This window comes from Electrona antarctica, assembly GCF_951216825.1.
Source record: "Electrona antarctica genome assembly, chromosome: 7".
Classification (NCBI taxonomy): domain Eukaryota; kingdom Metazoa; phylum Chordata; class Actinopteri; order Myctophiformes; family Myctophidae; genus Electrona; species Electrona antarctica.
Window position 1 is genome coordinate 27,879,503 of NC_136812.1, and position 17,976 is coordinate 27,897,478.

Below are 17,976 nucleotides of genomic sequence, written 5' to 3' on the forward strand. Positions count from 1 at the left end.
CTGGCCTCTGGTTAACGCATCGGGACACTCAGTAGTAATATATACCTCTGTCTCCATTTCTGTCTCTCTCACTCTCTACGTCCATCCGTCTCGCTGTCTATTTTCTCTTTTTGTCGTCCTTTATTCCACTCTCTCACCAGCTTGTTAAAACCCAACCTTCATCTGAACTGTTCAATCGGGCTACAAAGTGGAAGGCAGTTAACTTTCTTCAAATACTGTAGCTTGCGGTAAATCCGGTATGGCGAGACCATCAGAGGGTTTGGAGGCTGTTTAAGGTGTTCTGTGGAATCTGAGGGATGAAAAACGTCTTCCAAAACAGAGAGGTTGTGAATAAATGCATTTAAGGGTTTGCCAGTCATTGTCTGTGTTGAAGGCATTATAATCCACGGGCATGGCTCTCCAAGCTCAAAACCTGGCCAGTGAACAGAACTTGGAGCATTAGAACAACTAAAAAATAAGACTGACTGCCCCGATACAGGCTTTAGTTCCGACATACTATCAGTCCGACTGTCATTAGACCGACAAGGCGACAACCTATCCCAAACCCTAGCATGTCGGACCGGGAGCGTCGGGTGATTTCCACATGACCTTTGGCGTATCGGATAAGCATGCGCACCCCGACTGACCAGGTAGTTAAAATAGTCATTGTATTCCAAAGACACTTATCCATTCCTACATATTTGTTTTCTTACATAGTTTAAAGCAAAGTAAGGGCAGTGGTTTCCCTGATGGGACATAGCTGGGAAGATGTCTCAGCAGTAGTGGTTTGCAGTCTGCATGGCTTGGCTAACAATCAGTCAGAATTAACTCCAGAGACCAACTTCAGCTCTGTATTCTTCTGGTCAGCACAGAATTAAAATAGGATATTTTTATTAAAGTGATTCTCAGCTAGACAGTTAGTGTTCTTTTCCTGTTCATTCATTAGTGATTATAGCGTTCTTTTTCTTCTCTGCAAAGTAAAAGCTATACAGAAAAAAATAAAAAATCTTGCATGAATTAGGCCTAATGTTAAGTTAACTTTATGTAGTAATAAGAATGAGAAGAAAAGAGGGTAAGGTAAGTGCATATAGGGGGATGCACATATAGGGCTGGTTTACTGGATAATGATAATTTCATTGTTCAGAACTAAGTGACAAGCATATTGTTGTTGGCAACAATCACTTGGCAACAATCACACTGATAACAGTGACAACAGTCACATATGCCAACACTGTCACAGTCACATATGCCAACACTGTCACAGTCAAGTGACAACATAGTATCATTTGTTAAACCAGACTCATGTCAACTCATCAACAAATTCTTATTCTAAATGGCCTCCTTGCATTATAGTATGTCCACTTAAGATGGTGAAACTAACATGGTTCTCCGTAAGGCGTTAAGTAGGAAGGACAAGAAAACACACTGACACTGATAAGAAACTATGCAATCCAGTTAACTACTCCAGCGTGCCAGAGAAGTGACGACTGAGCCACCAACGCAAGGCAGCCCACTTTTCAATCTTTTGTGTCTGAATGAAGTGGCTACGCAAACATTAGCCACTGGTTAATGGAGGGTCGGCTGTGGGAACGATCTGAGAAAGCCCATGGTTAAACAAACAGGCAGAGTCTGGCTCGTGGCAGGAGAGCAACTCAAAGAATGGATGCTTCAGTCTCTCTCTCTGCATGAGAACAATGGGCCTTGATTCCATAGAAATAGTGGGGGTTAGGGTCAATTCAGTCAATTTGACTTGAAAAGTAAAACTGCAATTCCCTCACGGGCGACATTTTCTACTCGTTTCTATAAAGAAACAGATTAGACATGAGAGACTTGAATGGATCGCCACAGAAATTCAATGTGAACCTTCTGTAGAAGCTGCATCCAGAGTAAAAGGTAAAATAATGTAGGCCTGCATGCTTGTCACTAAGGTTTTGACTTATTAAAAGACATACCAATCAAATGTTTCAGTGTAAATATGCGCTGCGTATATTAGGAATTTTGAATGCTATCAATGTACCTTTATACATACCTACGTTGAGGATTGTTTTGCTTGAAGCAAGCGATATCTGTGGCTTGGGTTCCTACAACACTCAGGTATATATGGTTTACACAGTTATTGTAAAGAGTGGCAAGATACAAGCCAGAGCAAATGGAACTGCTGTCATGACAGAGGCTCTCTTGTGTGTGTGTGTGTGTGTGTGTGTTTTAGGTGTGCAGTGACTGCAGTCATACCCAGCTCAGAGTCTAGTTACTTTGGACTCAGGCCAGGTGTGACTGCTTAAATCAGCCATCACCCACCCCAGATTTCTGATGTAGTTATTGTGCCATTTCCCGATATCCCCACACACTTGTGTATGTTGTGTAATTTTATCACTGCTGACCTCTACTGGTTAGTCTTCTGACTGGTTCGTCCTAGGGATGGTACTGAAATCACTGTCTGTCTCCTCCGATACAGAATCGCTTCTTTTCACCCGTCAGTGAGGAGCTCCTGCGCGACATACTAAAGCCTACACGGGTTGTGCTTATAACCATGCCTCAGGCAAGTTAAGTTTACTGAGGTTAAGGTTAGGTTTAGGTATAGTTTTACTGAGGTTAAGGTTAGGGTTAGGCTGTCAATCACAGCGACTGGCCAATCACAGCGCGTCCTTGCACAACCCGTGTAGGCTTTGGAATGACGCAGCTCCTGCACACTAAGCCCCAGAGCGGCAGGCCAACATTGAAGCCACCAAGACGTAGCTTGGTGGCTTGGTGGCACCAAGACGGTGGCACCAAGACGTAGCTGGAATTGCAGGCGGCCCGTGAATTTAGCACACGTAAACCCTGTGCAGCTGAGCTGGGGTTTAACATCGAGTGCTCGGTAGCACTTTCGCATTTAACGACCAACAGTTGGTGAAGAAGTAGAGCGTTCTATAGTAGTGCTTCAAAACGCCACTGAGCCACTTCCATTGAAATGAATAGCGGGGGCGGGGTTGTCGCTCCCGGTCCGCACTCTATCCCAATTACAGTTTAGGCATTTGGCTGACAGAGCAACTCACTTACAAGTGCAAGATAACTCTATGACGAACACCCTTTTCCTCATATAACACCCCTGGTGACAGGCACCCTGACCAACCGCTAGTGCTAGTGCAGCAACAAAGTTCACCCTCCCGGCTCAGCCTCTCTCCTGCGGACATGGCCAATTGGGTTTGTGTGGCCAAGTCAAAAACACCAGAGCATTCAAACCCCTAGCCTCTGCAGTTGCGGGCAGAGGTATGGTCAAGATGACAGACTGTCTGGACGTAAACCTAGTAGTACTAATCTTCAAAAGACTAAGAATTCAAGACTACTAGGGGATTAAGACAATATGACAACTGATTATAATTTTCAAGCAAGAGCCAAATATTCTTCCATCTGTATTAAACAAATGGAAAGTTCTAAACTTATGTATTCCACTAATCAGTCCGATCCTAACTTAAGTTCAGTAACACACATACAAGGCATACAAACATTTGTTCCTTAATGTGGCCTATGTCAGAAGCGTGCGCGCACACGCACACGCACACACACACTCACTGGACGCCTCATAAAATGTAATTTCCTGCAATTAAAACAACTGTTTTAACAATTGTTTAAGCAGTGGAAAGCCAGTATGTCAGGTACTCACCATACATTGGGTAGAACTGTAAGAAGAAAGTACTACTTACATTATTTAAAAGTTGAGGGAAAACGAGAGTGAGAGGGGTCAGAGAAAATGAAGGATTTGAAAGAGACCTGCCAAGTGTGTGTGAGTTTTGAAGAAGCAGGATATGGAAAACAAAATATGATGATTTGCTATTTTATAGCTGTCGAGTGATAAGTTTATACAAATATCTCCGTGGAACTTAGTGGTTACTTAACTTTGACAGGATAGGCAGGCACAGAGCTGGGGGGGGGGGGGGGGGAGTCTCAGTGAGAGAGTGCAGAACAGAGGCAGACAAATATAATCACAAGACATTTTATTTTATAATTTAAAAACAAAGTCAGCACCAGGACAGGGTAACTCAAGCTACAATTTGCACAAGAGATAGAATTCAATTCAAATCTGCAATCAATCGTATTGGGGGTGGGAGCATTTATACCAATGTTGGACACAAACTAAATCTGTTGTTTGACCGTAAGCAGAACAGGAGTTGATGGAGTGGCGTCTGCTCCCCTCTCAATCATAATGCTGTTGAGTAAACACAGCTAGGCCAAAAGAGTGGACTGACAGTGAAGAGAGAATTTGTCTGTGAGGTCATGCATGTGTATTATGAGTTCTGACCCAAGAATGATTAAAGATTTTAAAACTATGAAGAAGTGACAAACTAACGGCAACAGAGAAAGAGAGACAAAATGCCTGCGCCTAGCAGTGGTTGCGTGCCAGCCAGATGAGAAGGCTGCAGAGGAGCTTGGGTTTCCCAGGGCTTTGACGTCATACTGGTGGTGGTGGCAAGGGCTGCGACAGACAATAAGTAGTACTGTGTGACAGATAACTGTACACTATCCCAAACACAGAGGAATCCACAAACACCGTCAATGTGATTACAATCTGTAACACAAGACCACAACGTACTTCCATATTTCTTGGAATTGCAATTACAGTTTAGGCATTTGGCCGACAGAGCAACTCACTTACAAGTACAAGATCAGAGTAAGCAGAGTAATCATAAACCCTAGTCAACAAACAAGGAAAATAATGACATAAGTAGAGTGCAAAGAGAACAATGTTGTGCCTCAAAGGAACTAGTATAACAGGTAAACTTCAGACCTATAGCATCTTCAGTCTAAACAACAGGCAATCTACCTCTGCTAAATATCCTAGTATCCTACGTTAAAAGTTAAAATCCTGAAAATGACACCTTTGTGTAAGGCATGCAGTGCACTGGGGAATCCATTTTATAGCTTGGCCCTTCAGTTTTTTTTTCTATTGACATTCACAAGTTTTGTCTCAAAAATACAGCAGAACAGGGAATGCCCAGCTAAAGGATGTAGATGCCCCATGCATCATTAATCATTTGAGAAGTCCCTAGTAAATGATTTCACCGCCGCTACCCTCAGTCTCCAGCTCTGGCTATGTGATGATAGTTTAGTACTTCATTGGGAAAATGTTCCGAGAAGTATGAACATGCGGTAGGAACTAGGAAAAATTATGAATGCATAAAAGACTTCTTCTTTCAGACTGAAATCTGACTCTTGGCGCATCTAGGTGGGGGAAAAAATCCCTCTCCGTTGACTGATAAGTTGTGCACACTTTAATATATATATATATATATATATATATATATATATATATATATATCAATATTAATCTTTTTGGCTGAGAAGCCCATAAAAGGTTGTGGTATTTATTAGCTGGGCAGGAGCTCCACATGCACAAAGAGGCAATTGTGGATGGAGAGAGATCTGCCCGTCTGCCTGTGATGGGGGTGTCTGAAGCTCTTAATGCAATGCAAACAGGGTTTCAAAAAGATTTACAGTGACACATACAGGGGAATTTAAAAGGCAATGCTTCATCCCGCCCTCTGTTAAATGAAATGTAGCATGGCCTCTCCTTGCATCAAGTCAGGGAGAACGTTGGTAAGGGAGGACCGACAAATGTGGTAATTGGATGAAACTGCAATGAAAAGTGGTCACAATGAAATTAAATTAGGATATTTTTTACACAGCCATTTCCTACAGTATTTTAAACCATGACAGGCCTGTGATACATATCATGTGGCTTACTCTATTAGAGTCATTAAAGTGTCACACTGTCATCATTGTCACACCGTTACAAAATAATTTCTTACTGAAAAAATAGTTTCTCAATCCCATAGAGATTTTCTTCTGCCATGACTTGACCTCTTGTTCAGACAGTAAATTGCAGGAAAGGGGTTTCCATGCTTGGCTTCAGTTTGTAGCAGTAGAGACTTTATCAAACATCTCAAACGAGGATCTGAGTGAAGTATATTTAGCCTACAATGAATCACTGCCTCTCCAGGGAACCCTGACCACAACAACAAGCATTATCCAATCTCCATATAGGCAGTGGCACTGGGCAAGCAGAATAAACTAAAGAGAACACTCCTGCAAAGAGCGCAACTTTCAACTTTTCACCACCTATAAAAAGCACAGAGGTTCACAGTACACCGACACAATACTGTACATCCACAAAAAACAAAACACTAAACTGTTGGGTAATGTTTGAAAATTATTCTCTCAACACTGGCCATATTATATCAGTACATTCCCATCCCTCAAGTCAATGAAAATTAAAACAACTGGGCCATTTACAAGCATCAATCTTGAGTTCACTAATACTCTCCACACCTTGCGTTCCCAAATAGATGAGACTGCTATGCTTTGGGGAAATTCTGTTAAGATATTAAACTTGTATTGCATTATTAAAATGGGAGGAGAAACAACATAGCCCACTAACTAGCTGGCTATAAATCAATTAACAATTAGCATGCATGCAACATCTTCAAATTAGTTTGCCCTCTGGCAACAATGAACCAAACTGAAGCTTGGCAAGTCTTGTGCTCAATAACAAATGGGAAGTACGTAATTGCCAATGCATGACATGGTTTACACCAATGTTTTAAATCTGTGACATAAAACGGAGTTCAGAAACCATGATTTATGGCTTTATGTGTTGATTAAATGAGGGTGCATGGCTTTCTTGACATTTTCACATGTTCAAAATTGAATCAACCTGTCATAAAACACAACAAAAATCCCCCACACTCATCCCAAAAAAGATTAAATAAAATAAAAACATCCATCTGTTTCACACATACAGTTCCTTCCTGCTACATTCTTCAGTGTCTGCCAAAAAACTTTTAGGGATGCAGTTGCACACCACTTGATGCCTTGAGTTAGCATAGCACGCACTGCACATAGCTGGAGTGTTGAAACAGAGCAGATCCATGTATTTAATAGTTATACCACACAGGCCAGACCTGAACAGTTCCCATTGCCTTTCCCAGGATGATGATAAACTACCATGGCCTGTGGCCCACACTTAATGAGGAGAAGAAGTAGCAGATTTATATTTTTCTCACCCTAAATCTATTTGTAACCAAATTTATGATACCATGACTAGGAGACATGACAGACTTTGTCATCCTCCACATCGGGAGCATTCAATATCCGACTGTGTTAGACAGTTTTAAAGCACAAAGAAGGACAAGCTCTTACAGACCCAGCCTAGAGTGCAGAGGAGTCTCCCCCTCGTCCCCCTCCAGAGGTAAAGTGCCTTTAGTGTCAACAGTGTGTCTTGATGAAATCTGCACTGAGGCAGCTCCACACAGCATGATTTATAGCCTGCCTGACTGTTATTAAAAAGGGAAGAATCTCTCAAAAACAGAATCGCATAGCTGGTGTCCTAGTGAAACCCCATATAAAAAAATGTGACACCTAAGTATATTCGATAACACATTGGTTGTTTTGTACTTGTCCAGGCCAGAGTTGACGAAAACACCAAACAATTTTCAACAAACTGGTCAACAATGTGGCCAATTACAGTAAAGAAAAGGATGACACCAGGGACATGACTTTCTAATACATCAAGGTTCCTATACACATGTTTCTTCAAAGGACCGTGTCGCTGCCAGAACTGTTTTCCAGACTTGGGAGTGAGTCTACTGTACTTTACTGTACATTCCTACTCATTGGCCCCATACGCACCAATCCAAATCTGCACAGTTGCCAGGCTGTTCTTGATCATAAATATCCACTCCCATATCAGCTACAAGGAATTACCGGTAAGAGATCATATATCATATCAGGGCATATGCTGTGCTGCTCCATTCACTAGATAATTAAACTGTGTGGACTGTACAGTAGTCACAAGATTCAAGAGGTTTTACTTATCACATGCTCATACAAGTATACAGTGAAATGTTTGTCACAAGGCCTCAGATTATTTTAATGACACAATTTGATCAGCTCCAGATTGCGTAGCCGTAGAGACACGAAGACGGGACTTTACTTTCAAGCATAAGAAGATGAAATGATTTTTGTTTAGGCCACACAGAGTAAACTTTCTAAAATTGTCAGTGACGTATACCCAGTAAATCCCTTTAAACAAAGACAATTTCAATATGAGGGGAGGATGCACGGTTGTTTCCACACATCTACGGTAACTCCATAATAGTTACAAGGAGTTGGCATCTCCCCCTGGATGTTCTATCATAAAAACCTTATCTGAAAAATGTATAACTCATCCAGTCAACGTATCATGGATTAACATTCTTCTTGGCCCAGAGAGGAAAAGTAAAAGGGAGTGAGAGTGAGACAGGAGAGTGAAAGTGAGACAGGAGAGAGAGAGAGAGAGAGTACATGAAGAAAGTGGGGCCATGCCAGTAAGGCTCAGCTTGTATTAAATTCAGTCTGTACAGTATACACCTTCACTGTAAATAACAGCCAAAGCATTTAGGGAGGACCATGATAATCCAAACAGACCCTGACAAATCCTCCGGAGTATAATCCATCACTATCCATCTCGGAATAGAGAGAATCCTTGCCCACCCCCTCCGGAAAGAGAGCAAAGATTTATTTCACAAATCAAGAAAAAAATTAAGAAAAAAGACGTATAAGCCTATATTAAAGGCTTGGTGGGCAATTTATACACTAATGGGTGACGTGTGTCATATTTTCTTCCTGTTAAACTTAAAAGACATTAGCCTGCCGCCCAAGTGGAAGGATGAAGCACAACTACAGAACATCGTGTAGGCCTAGACAAAAATATAAAATAAAAGCTGCAACAACTTCTGACCACAATTCACACTTGCTCATGCAAACATACTGAGGCAATAAGTGAGAAACTTTCCCTAATTTAATGTCCTATGCTACTGTATTTATTTACTATAATTTGTCATTATAACCCATTGCGTTACTGTGAAGTGCCTTTAAAAATATATATCCATGAGTCACCAATAGTTTATAACATCAGTAAGGAAACGTAGGCCTATGAATCAATTAAACTCAGTGATGGAAGTTGCATTAAACTAAATGTGCAAACCAAACAGTGCGTCTCTTGGTTTATGCATTAAAGCGTGTTAAGCCTATATGCATGCATTGGTTATCTTTAAATTGAACTGAATTGTTAAGTGGGTCAATACAATTGCCATCCAGCCGAGGGAGGGCTAGTTATCTGCCTCTACTAGTTAAGGCCACTATTGTCTCTCAATGGAGTCAACTCAGTCAAGTCAGTGTGAATGGATTCTCTCCAACCCCTCACAGTGAAGAGCCTTCACGGGACAATGGCAAGAGAGCTTAAAAATAAAGATCATTTGCATGAGTCGGCGGCAGGGGGGGGGGGGGGCATGTTGGGGGCCGGGGCAGTTTATTATGAAAGACACAGAATTGTGGACTTTTGGGATATTTATCACACGTTGCATTATGGGATGATTCATTGATCATCATGCGTGCGAAAATGAAACGCAGAGGGGGACAGGGGGTACAACAATACATAAACAAATATCGGAAAAGACCCACAACAGGGGGAAAAAGCAAGGATAGTTATGAATTCTTACCAGTTGCGTTCATGTCCAGCACAATCTGGAGCAGCACGAAGGTCCAGAGGACGCTGCTCTGACATCTTCTCAGACGGCGTGTGACTGTTGCCCAAGTTGGATACATTCCTCCTGCTCTGTGCTTTTTAACGCTAGTCCTTTTTTACATCCACTACCACCGTTAAGCACGTCTGCAAATGCAATTCCGTGACAAAAATAAAATCAAGTGCAAGATCTGTGACGACTTCGCCGGGTCCGTCTTTTCTGTTTTGCCGCTTCAAATGGAAAATAAAGTCACAATAAACTTGCAGAAGCAACAAGTCCGCGGCGGAGTCCTTCCACTCTCCGTCTCTGCTTGTTTCTCTCTCTCACACACACTCACTGGATCCACGGATACTTTGACGTTCCCCCTTCTCTCCCCCTCTGTGAGGCTGTGTGAGCGCAGCACCACGCTTCCAAAATAATGTGCTGCTGTGAGCGACTCTCCTCTCCGCCGTGACTGAGCCACCTGGCTCTGATTAGGACGCCATGTGTCGCCACCCCGTGTTGCTTATAGGAACTGTCACGGCTGGCGTCTCAACTTACCGTGGAACCACCCCAGAAATGTAAATAACAACTGCAATTCATTTGCTTATAGATAGGAACATTCATTCTCAATTATTTCTCATTCGGTTGGTTATGTCAGCCTCCTCATGCCCGATTTGATTTGGGAGGGAAAGTACACTTCCTCAATTAATCAAAAGGTGAACTGTCTGAAGCCAGCTCTTAAATGTATACAGCCCAGTCAATGGTTTGTCAAAGCAAAGACCAGGTGTAGCAAAAATGGTTGTTCTAATCTTCTAGTGACTCCACAGCTTGCAAGAGTTGCAGGGTGTTATGTAGGCCTACCACTACTATAGACATACTGTACTGTAGTAGGCTACTGTACTGTACACACTTTCATCATGTTGCCAACACTGGGACAGCACTCTCGCTCATGTAGCAGTAGGTATATGACTCAACCAGTGGTAGAAAAAGTACTCACATGTTTTACTTAAGTAAAAGTATCAATACTGCAAAATATAGAACTACTCCGTTACAAGTAAAAGTCTGGATTTGGATCTGAAATGTAGGCCTACTTGAGTAAAAGCACAAAAGTTTTGGCATCAAAATGTACTTAAAGTACCAAAAACAAAAGTCAAAGTACTCATTTAATATGCAGAATGTCCCATTTCAAGTTTTCAAATGTATAATTTTGAAAATAGCAGATCTACAAGCTCACAATGCATCCCATCGCAACACATTTTCAGGCAGGCATTTTCAAATGCAAATGTATTTCAGGCATTTTCAAATGCCTGAAATGTATGGCCTAGGGCTGAAGTGGTCAATGTATGTTTTGTGATAATAACCCAAATATACAGTAACTAGTAAGTAAAGCTTTCAAATAAATGTATTGGAGTAAAAGTACAATATTTTGATCCGAGATGTAGTGGAGTAGAAGTAAAAGTATTATATAAAATAGTAATATATATAAAAAGTAAAGTACAAATACCTCAAAATTGTACTTAAGTACAGTACTTAAGTAAATGTACTTAGTTACTTTCCACCACTGGACATTTTACATTCAGATTTACGCAATACACAATGTTCATCCACCATAACGCATGCACGCAAACACACACACACATGCGGGCGCACGCATGCACGCATCCTGTGTTAATTTATACATTTGTAACTCTGAGGGTGGGTCTATTTGGTTACATTTGTACACCAAGACTCAAATCAACACAGAGGATTTTACTGTGTGGAGTGCTTATCCGATTGTTTGAAGTGATGGTACTGGGAAGGCTCATGACTCACAATAATCAGGGCTTCACCTCTTATTTCCCTGTGCCTCGTCAATCCCCAGACAGATGCCCACAGGCCCCCAGCTGGCTTCTGAAGCCCCTGATCAAAACCTATCATCCCTGACCCCCTCAGGTGAGGTGCTTCCCTGGAGAGGTGCAGACCAGAGTCTGGAGATAACAAGTCAGCATGGAAGAAGTATTCGCTACTGCAATGTAGATAGGCTATACTCTGTTTCAAGTAGAAGTATTCAAAATGTATAAGTGAAAGTACAACGGTATCGGCATAAAATATACTTAAAGTACTAAAAGTAAAACTCATTGTGCAGAATATATATATAATATTTTGAAAACAGTCAATCTACAAGCTTGTAGATCTGCTATTTTCTAATCAAAATTAATCATTTTTTGGATGACTATTCCCTTGAGTACATGTACTTAGTTATTTTACACCAGTGCGAGTGAGTATGCGAAGTTGTGGAACTGAAGGTCAGAGTTATGATTGTTACAAGGTGGCAATGGCATGGCCTGATTTTACAACTCCAGGTTTCCAGTATTTTAGCTAGTTTAAAATGTATACAGAAACTGCAATTCTTTTTATTATTTGTGGTCAACATTTTAATGAAATTTTATCAAGATATGGTAATATACTGCAAGAAGAAGGACAAAATATATATACAAAAGTTGACAGAGGACTATAAACAGAAAAGACCAAACAAAAATGAATGTATTAATTCACACAAAAAGAGCCTCTGTTGTCAGTGGGACCAAAATAGTGCAAGCAAGGACATGCATGTACTGTACATATGTTGGGTATAACAACAAGTTGTTTTTAATATTTAAAACTTCCAGTATGTAACCTACACTTATTCCATTTACTATAAGAAAAGTTAACCAAACTCAGGCCTTCCTGGCCATCGCTTGTTTGGCTCCATCTGAATGTCATTTTCATTTTGGACTCTTGGCTGAAGGGCAAAAGCATTTGGGTACAGTAATGTGTTTTAACGCAGTTGCCCTTATTATTTTTCGTCATTAGTAGTTGTTTGGCAATCTAGAAATGTAAGATTATTCTATTACTGTACACATCGCAAATGATTATTGTTTTAGTTTTTAGTTTTTTTTAGATATTTATTTGGCTTTTTTGCCTTTATTGATAGATTCACAGTAGTTTGACAGGAAAGGGGGAGAGAGATGGGGGGGAAGACACGCAGCAAAGGTTGTTGGGCTCGGGACTCGAACCTGCGACACGCTGTCAGGCTGCATTACCAGCCTAGGTGCCTGGACCAGGCCCATCGCAAATTATTCTGCATAGAAATGCATACCGGTAATTTAAAAGTCATTTAAAATGAATGATTCATGTGTTTGGATGAAGAAATTCCAGGGACTTTCCTCTCTACTAGTCTTGTGTTGGCAGACAGTCAGAGATCGATGAGCAAAGCATTTGGAGACTGTCTTGTGACTCTACATCTCCACACACTCTGGAATAAACACACTGAGTGTGTGTGTGTGCGTGTTCGCACGTGCGTGAGTTTGTGCATGGGTGTGTGATGTCACATCATCATATTACAACAAAGGGCTTGTGCTCACACACAATATCACAAAAAAACTGAAAGTGAAACAAATTAAATTGCAAATTAAACTGCAAGACTATGTGTGAGGTGATGGACATCATATGTTAGCTCAGTGAAATACCTATTTGTAAATTAAGCGGCAAAATAAGCTGCAGTTTTCACTGTTTTCTTTCCAATACAGGCTCTGGACGAGAAGGGGCTCAATCATCATTGTGTTTCCGAAAGTAGATTTGAATTCCAGCCATGCACAGAAAAACTCATCTAACCTTAATGAGGCCTCTTTTGAAGAGCTGATCCTTCAAGCTTCCTAGTGTATGATACACATAGCAGATGGCAGCTCCTTGTTTCAAAGTTGACGTAACCTCTGATCACGTCCCAGTTAGTAAAAGAGAGGAAGAGATGCGGGTGCTGATGGACTTTCAAATCTGCTGCACTCACTTTGTTATCTCTCTCTCTCTCTCTCTCTCTCTCTCTCTCTCTCTCTCTCTCTCTCTCTCTCTCTCTCTCTCTCTCTTTCTCTCTGTTGCTTCTCAGGTCCTCAGATGACTTTAATCACAGTATCCTTCCATCCATTTATATTTTCTTATTTCTTGGAAATGTGTTAGCACTTTGTACAATCTTCAATCAGCAGATAAAATAAGATAGTTTCCGCCTCAATTGAGGCATCATTAAATGGCTGACAGAGAGCAGTGATCTCATTGCACTGACTTCATTCCCCTGCCCATCCGCATGCCCTTCAAACATGTGAGTTGCACTTCAATATGGTGGTAATCAGGTGATTGGTTACCACTATGTAGGACTAAAAGTGTCTTTAAACCCCTAAGGGTTAGGGCTGTAACCTGTAACTTTTGATTATTTTCTATTTATATACGTTATTGTACAATGGTGTAAGAAAATAGCCCATTCACGCGATGTGAGATTGTAGATCTGCTATATATTATTTTTGTACCCTAGCCTAATTTTTCTAGAATCATCATATCTCCCCAAAAATCGGTTTATTAATGGATGGCTACTGAATTATTGTTGTCTGCGTCCAGCCCTATAATTGTCACACACCCATCCACCCCAAAAAAAAAGACAATCACACCTGTGTGAAGTGAGCGTACCGCGTGGGGGTCACCGGGGGGTCCCCACACCATCCAGACCTCCAGGAACACGCCCAGGGGGCCGGCCCGGTTCCAGCGAGCCGCCCCACGTCCGAAACGGTCGAGAAATGACAGAGTTACCGTGTGGGGGTCCCCGCAACATCCAGACCCCCAGGAACGCGCCCAGGGGGGCAGCCTGGTTCCGGCGAGCCTTCCCACCTCCGAAACCTGTCGAGTTATTGTGGGGCAGCTTTCCGTGCTGGGACACATACGGGGACACGTACACATACATAGGGACACACATAGCTCCGTAATGGAACGGAGGCACTGCTAAAAAAAAGAAAAATCTGTTGCAAATGGAAATTCTGGCTGAGTGTCAGGCTACTATTAGTGATCAACTGGCAAACTAAGGCAGAAGTAGCAGACCTCATTGCAACACTGTTATTGTAAACAGTAACAGTGTGTGTCTTACAAGTATTATATTTTTTGTCAAAACTGTGGGAGGAAACTGAAACTGAACTTGAACAAGCAATGTGTCACACTGTGTCTTCAGTTATATAGCAGTAACTGCAAAGTAACGGTTTTGTTAGTTAGCAGTCCAGACCCCCATGTATTCAGATATTCCAGTCTAATTGTTATGTACTATTTATTTTAAATTGTTAACTGGCAAGTGTGATGCAATAATTTGACACGTTGCATTATAGTATGAGCTTGCTCCTAATAGGCAGCCAGTTTAGGCATCTGGTCCATAAAAACCATCCAAATCTGATGGATGGGACGTGTTACATTGCAGTTGGATAAAAACAGCATTACCTTTGTTTACAGGATTTTGTGTGCCTTTAAATCAAAACACTTGCTAAAATTGTTATGAGTCTGTGAGAACTCTGTGAGGTAGGTAACTTTGCGCTTAACACAAGTTCTCTAGACCAATATATTATTAATATATATTATCAATTAACCAATTAAGCCCTATTTAAAAACTAGCTCAGCTGATCTACAAACTCACAAAAAACACGTCACAGACTCACATTGCAATGTGTTCATGTTGGGTTTCATAGGGACAGGGTGTCCTGGATGTAAGGGGGCAATGAATTGTAGTTTTTCTGTACCATTGGCTCTGGTCAGTTGATTACTGATTCTATGCTTTCCACGCAGAAAAACTATGTTTGAGGGATAATATGTTAGAAAACGGTTATCTCTTTGTCAAGCATCCACAGCAAACAGAGATTATCTTGTTTAATTTGGTTGTTTCCCAAGAGTTTGACACTGAACCATTCATTTCCCATGTTGTGAAATACAGTCTAAGCACAGCAGCATTTATTTAATATCAAGTATTTGTAAGCAGAGCTAAAAAGACAAGCTGTTGTTACTGTTAAGCCCAATGCATCTCAACCCTACTGACTGCACACAGTTCTAATTGAAAAGATTCACATGTGCTGAGTATTACTGGCAGAGACTACATCTTCAGTAACATTACTCTCTCCTCTCTTCCATGAAATCCTAAAATAAGAGCCAAAAAATTCCCCACCAAAAATACACCCGAGAAGACAATGGGCCTCTGAAGTCTAGTGTCTCCTCAGCGTGCATTGACTGAGAGCCAGGCGGAAGAAAGGATGGAGTGGTTTGTGGATGCCGTCCAGGCTCCGTTCTGCTGTGTTCACTTTCAGTGTGTGGTCAGAAACGCTCCTATTCATCTCCTACAGGCTCTAAACACTTTTATGGCCTCACAGATCATCCTGTACATTTCAACTGCAACAGGCCCAGGAAACGGTGAGGGAAAAGGTGGTGGTGATTCATGGTGATGTTCTACAACTTCTACTTCTACAGTTGTGCTTTTCCTGATTATCTGGCACTTTGCTATCCCCACGTGCCCTGTCAAAAACATTGTCAAACCCTATTCATTTCCCAGAATGTACATCGCTCCACTATAAAGGCTTTAGGATAGCATCATTCATGGTCACAAGCTTGGAGTTCAGAGTTCAAACACAGGAATAGAAAGTGTGGCATTCGCTTCTAACAGGGATCTTTCAACATATTGTAAATACTAGTGTTGCATGTCAGTAGTGGTCTTGGTTTTAAGTGGACATATGGGTGATCATCAGAGTAACATGAAGAAGGCTCTTTGTATGTGTCAAGGTCATAGTGCAGTGTCTTGAGCCCCTCGTGGATCCCGGGCATGTACCTGTTCAGTGTTACATGGTCCTGCTTTGGAGACAGGTTTTGTTTACATTGTACAATGTTTACATTCTGCCTCCAGTGGTGGCCCACTGGCCTCTCTCAAACAACACAACTCAATAAAGCCTAAAGTGTAACTTTTTACTTCCTCATCAGTATCTTACCACTTAGATCCTTGTTGCTTCCATTGACTTACAATAGAAGAAATCAGATATTCTATCAATAATATATTCCTTCCTGCTGATACTAAATTACGACACAATCACACTATGAATTAAATTATTCTATTATTTAGTCTGGAACAGATAGATCAAAATTAGTCCCAGCCAGATGGTGGCACATCATATTTCACCCATTTCCTACAAAATGATGTATGACAACATAGAATGAGGAGAAACCCATGCTGCATTAAAATAAAATAGAACCTGCAGAACCACAAGCAACACAGAGGTCAAACTTCATTCCACAGTGCTGTGCACTTTCCGTGTTTGAAGCCTTTAGAATGATGTCTTTGTCAGCTGATGTGTTGCCCTGTTCCTGTGCCGTGTAGGAGAGCAATCTGCAGACTGTTGCAAAAATAAAAGGCTCCCTGCCAGCCGCACAGAAAGCCATTTAAACATCTAATAGCTGTGGACCAGGCCGGTTTAATGTAAGCCTTATTGTGATTACCTGACGTAATGACAGCCAATCCATATACAACCTGCAAGCCATTACTGTCTGAACAAGGGGAACACATTATGCATCGCAGTGTCAGCATCACAGGGTCTGAACAATACAGGACCCCAGCAGCATGAAAAGGGTTCCACCCAATTATTTATATGCCCATGGGAATACAGAGGAACTATTTAAAACAGTTACACATCCCACCTGCCACAGCCTGATGAAAAGCCTTAAAAACCAGCATGGTTTGACCACCAGAATGACCACAGTAGCAATCAACACATATTATAATTATATTATTGTTAATAATAATTAAATAATAATAAACCTATTATCCTATTATAAAACACTTTTTGAAACACAGGGTTATAAAGTGCAGTATAATGGGGCTTGCCGCTTATGTGAACAAGGAATCAGTAAGAAAAGTTAGTTTTCTGGTTTAGGTTAAACTGCTTGTGTTCAGCCAGGGATGATAGCTTGTTTAACATTTAGAAATGTTCGTGTTGGCATGGACAGCATGAACGACATACATGACAGAAATTGGTGGAAAATGTCCCATCTGTGATTCATGGCAATTTTCCTTTCCGTGTCCAGGGAGAAAGATTGAGCGTTCTCTAATGTGTGGGTGCACCACTGCACCTGATTTTCCACCCTCACTCCCATTAACTAAATTGTAGGCAATTTAGGTCCAGAGAGATTGGAGTCGTGAGTTGAGGAGAAAAAGAACATTGACATAAATCCACTGGCAGTGAGCGATCAGAAAAGCAGCTATAAGTTTCTCCTCCACTTTGCATTCTTCTGTTCCCGTTGTTCTCCACCTGAATGACTACTACATTTCCAACCACTTCCCAAAAATCAGTTTCCGCTCTTGGCTACAGACACAGCCTTTGGGACTCCAATCCCAGCTCAAAGTTTAAGAAGTCTTATCATTAATCAGGATAACGTTGACTATCTCATTACACTGGCGAACTTTTTCTCACATTCTCAAAAGCGGGAGGACGAGAATGAATCAGTTTATCCTCCACTGTGAACCTCAAGAATGTCTTCAGAGAGGCATTATCTTGTTGGAGACACTTGGTCTTCCTGATGAGTTTGGATAAGTCTGTAGCTACAGCAGTACAGCATGTTTGTTGCTGGTGGATCGGCTGTTTTTATCTACACGTTTCCCAGCTGCAGGGCCTCATCATTA

At 41.4% G+C, this 17,976-nt stretch overlaps 1 protein-coding gene across 1 annotated transcript in view; it reads right to left on the minus strand.

Annotated features, from left to right (window-relative positions):
* ror1 (receptor tyrosine kinase-like orphan receptor 1) overlaps positions 1 to 10,003 on the minus strand; it is a 150,249-nt gene extending 140,246 nt beyond the window's left edge. The window contains exon 1 of the mRNA XM_079506051.1: positions 9,495 to 10,003. Coding sequence (XP_079362177.1) covers positions 9,495 to 9,600 — 106 coding nt within the window. The 5' untranslated portion in view covers positions 9,601 to 10,003. The remainder of the gene's footprint in view (positions 1 to 9,494) is intronic.
* Between the last annotated feature and the right edge of the window lie 7,973 nt (positions 10,004 to 17,976).